The sequence below is a fragment of the Siphateles boraxobius genome, unplaced genomic scaffold (genome assembly GCF_051911475.1).
Source record: "Siphateles boraxobius isolate OS27281-9 unplaced genomic scaffold, OSU_SipBor_1 56, whole genome shotgun sequence".
Classification (NCBI taxonomy): Eukaryota; Metazoa; Chordata; class Actinopteri; order Cypriniformes; family Leuciscidae; genus Siphateles; species Siphateles boraxobius.
Window position 1 is genome coordinate 11,035,034 of NW_027509182.1, and position 4,089 is coordinate 11,039,122.

A 4,089-nucleotide genomic window follows, 5' to 3' on the forward strand; every position below is an offset into this window, starting at 1 on the left:
GAACCATGACGAACTTTCGACGAGACTTGAGCCAGCACTGTTATAATCAATTATCAAAGAGACAAATATCGGTTTCAAGGTATTCAGTCACAAACTATAACTCATGTTAGAGTAAAGTAAAGTTAGGCCTAAAGTAATACTGTTTGTATGCACTATATAACAGGGCCTGGACAGTATGTGGGGTTGTTTTGCACACACAAATAAAAATAAATAAAAACATCAACCAATTAGACAACAATTACATTTGCAGAAAGCACATGCTAGTGCTCAAAATGAGCCTAAAATGCAAAAGAAGCCCATTAGGGATGGTGGAGGTCCATTTACAAAAAGCACAAACATAAAATAACATTTGGAAAAAGAAAGAAAAGTGTAAATACTATAGGCCATAGAGTATATTCACAGTTTGTGAAAACATTAAATACAATTAGAAAATGTTTTAAAAGTTTATGTTAAATACAGTATTATGTTCTCATATTTATTTTTGCAATGTGTTGCAAATGTGTTTCAATCGGTTTTCATAGTGATTTTTGGTGAACCAGTTAGAGTGACCAGCAAACATCATCATAAATATTATAATGACAGTACAGTAGCCTATATGGAACCCATAACATACAAATTAAAAAAATCCCTGTTTTTAATTCATAGATAATAAATGGGATTTCACTTGCATTTTGATCAATGATGACCCAAGGAAATCTGCTCACCTCATAAATGGGAACAGTGTTTTTGACCATCAGATGGCAATTTGTCTTTGTTCAAAAATGTATTGCTGACATCATGACCCAAGAAAAATAAAGACGTTTTTGAGTGTGTGTATAAAGAGTCAGTCATACAAATTAACAAAATTATATAGATTTAATAAGTGAAAAAAGCACAATTAATTTATACAATGTACAATAGGGACAAAATAAATATATTTACACAATTTGTACACAATAAAGAATTCTTGATAGGAAAATAGTATGCAGAACAAAAGGAACGTGACAGTGGGAAAGGGGAAGCACATACATGAACACTAATAACAGCCGAGTCGTCGCACAGAGATCGTCACAGAGCTCCGTGTGTTTCTCTCACCTTCACATGTGCATTCCTGATGAGACCAAGGAGTGTTTCCATGTGAAGCCCTGGGATCTCTGATGGGAAGATGTTGAACTGCTGAGCTTTAAGTCTCTAAGTGTTTTGAGTTGTGCTCACCAGGGTCTCCACAGAGAGTGTGTCTGGTTGTGGAACAGAGCTCGTCTCAGAGTCCGGGGTTGGCTGGAGGGAACGGAGCCAGTGGCTCGCGCTGGAGTTGGGGATCCCACTGAGACCGGAAGATGAGGACCTGGGACTACTGAGGTTGGGAGACTGAAAGAGGATGATGATGATGATGAAGAGGAGTCGGTGGAGAGTGGAGAGATGGTAGGAGGGAAAGGGAAATGGCAGGGTATTGAGACGTATGTGGGAGAGCTGGAGAAAGGAGGAGAGCTGCTTGAATAACAAGGAGAAGGTGGAGGAGAGATGGAGTATGGAGGGGAAAGGTAGGGATGTGTTATGGGCTGTCCTGTGGGATGAGGGTGGTGGAGCATAAAAGATGTGGGATACAAACTATTGGTGTAGGAAAAGGGCTCGGTGTTGGCTCTCATTGGGACGTCTGATCTGCACGTCAACTCTGCATTGGGGATCCATGGATGATGATGATGATGATGATGATGGGAAGCTTGGCCGCTGGGAACTCTGCTTTGGGGAAGAGTGTTGCTGTAGGAATCGAGGTGGTGACACAGGCCTTGAACGAAGCCGTCCCGTTGAGAAGGATCCACACAGTCGATGAAGCTGGCCAGGCGGGAGACGCACTCCTTAAAGCCAGCTTTGTAGATTGGATTGGAAGGCATCTGTGTATGGGCATTGATGGGCTCTGGGACTGAAGCGAAACGCACACGCGGTCTCGACGAGAGCAGAGTCGGAGCGCTAGCATCGTGTGGGTCTGGGTCTTTGTTAGAGTCGCCTGTGGTGGGACGTGGAGTTAAAGGTATACAAAAGAGAAATAGAAAGAGGCGGAAAAAAGTGAAAAAGCAAGAAGAGGAAGGGGTTAATAGAGTGTTTAGGTGAGATAGGATAACATTAGATTTTGATTTATGGTTGTTATTGAAGGTTCATTCAAAGGAACATGTGAGAAATCGAGAATTTAAAGCAAAGTTAAAGGAACATTTAGGAGTAAGAAGAAAATGGTTTTGGTTTATTGATTGCCAGAATGGAAAGTCAGAGTGTGAGATAAGTTATTTTGGGGTTAGATGATTGAGAAAGAAAAGATAAATAGGGAGGGGGAGGAGATAGAGACATAAAATCAATTAGAATCATCACACTCAATATCAAATCAGCACTTAAAGGAATAGTTCAACATTCTGCCATAAATTACTCACCCTAAAGTTGTTCCAAACTTGTGTGAGTTTCTTTCTTCTGCTGAACACATAAGATATTCTGAATAATGTTGGTATCGCAGTTGACTAGCCATTGACTTTTTTTGTTGGGAGTCAATGTGTGCAGTCAACTGATTACCAACATTCTTCAAATTATCTTCTTTTGCGTTCACAAGAAGAAAACCCATACAGGTTTGGAACAATTTGAGGGTGCGTAAATGACGACAGAATTTTAATTTTTGGGTGAACTATCCCTTTAATCTAGAGCTTTAGCCTACACAAAAATAAGGTCAATAGCATAATTTTAAGACATTTAAATATGGGTAAGTTTACTCATCAATTAATCAAGTATAGACAGAAATCTTACCTTGACTAATTCTCGCAGCCTTTGTCCTAATATATTCAACGGTTAATTCCAGAATTTCAGCCTTCTCCAGTTTGGGGTTTTGAAGTCGCTGTAAAAGTGAATTTAAAGGCATTATGTTGTTGAAACATTCTAGTGTTCATGTTAAAATATTAAAAACTGGATTTCCTTTCTTACCGTGTCTAGAGTGTTGTCCAGGAGGAGCGTTCGCAGCTCATCTAAACGCTGGTTAATCCGGTCTCTCCGTTTCTTCTCGATAACCGGTTTCAAGATCTAGACGGAGCACAAAATATAATTAATTTAGCCACACATTTAAAACGTAAAACTTTTTTTATATATAAAAAAAAGAAAAGTAAAAGACTACTTCAGAAATTCTAAAACTCCTCACTATATTATGACATAAGAAAGAAATACTCACTCTTTTGGTTGGTCGTCGACTTGCCATTTTTGGAGTAACCATGCTCTGTTGAAGATTATGAAATAAACCAGCAATCGTATATTCCCGTTTTTCTGTGTTCCTTGAGAAAATTCTTCTACTGTGAAAAAAGTCCTCGCGAACCTTGGCCTTTATTGGGGATGCTGGCGTGTCATTGGTGGCGACGAGGTGTCAATGACGCGTGACCGTATGGTCGTGCCCCCCTTATGGCTTTCTGCTGTTATCAATACCCTTTTAATATATTCCAAGATAAGAAACTATAAATCGATTAGGTTAAATCAAAGAACAAGTGTAACAGCAGATATTAAGCGAGAAAAACTTAAGTTTCCACATCACTTGCACATCTAGTTTTACGAATAGCCTATCTGAATATAATAATATAATGTGAATATAAACGCATGGTATTGAAAACTGCACATATCTTAAATGCCATTAGTTTGCTTAGAATAACCAATAATAATAGAACGCTTATGTTTTTATGGACTAGTTTGTTCATTTTATTGCGCCAATAAGTCAATACGTAGCCAAATTGCAGTGCATTTTGAACACGATCTTCTTGACACTCAATTTACCAACACGCTCCTCCCGTTAAAGTTCACGACCTCTGACCAAACAAAACCAAACTTACTTTTTCCTCCACTAACAATTTAATGGTTAGCCTAATGTTCAAAAACAAATGTGTCTTTTATTATGAAAACTCGCGTAGGCTATATGCTATTAATATAATTCACGATAAGCGGTAGACTATTTTCTTGCTTCAAATTATATAATACAGATATTTTGTTCAGTATTGATAGCTAATGTTGGTCTTTGATTAATTTCTCACTAAAATGTTTTGTTTTCAAGCAGATTTTCGTAAAACCAAAGCCGTGTAAGTGCGATGGGAGACTTGA

General features: G+C 38.4%; 1 protein-coding gene across 1 annotated transcript; it reads right to left on the minus strand.

Annotated features, from left to right (window-relative positions):
* Positions 1-936: 936 nt before the first annotated feature.
* Positions 937-3,300, minus strand: her1 (hairy-related 1). Its single transcript, XM_077206283.1, has 4 exons — positions 3,179-3,300; positions 2,938-3,033; positions 2,764-2,851; positions 937-1,984 (listed from the first exon to the last, which is right to left on the minus strand). The coding sequence occupies exons 1-4, from the start codon at positions 3,218-3,220 to the stop codon at positions 1,191-1,193; spliced, it is 1,020 nt and encodes a 339-aa protein (XP_077062398.1). The 5' UTR covers positions 3,221-3,300; the 3' UTR covers positions 937-1,190.
* Positions 3,301-4,089: the final 789 nt, after the last annotated feature.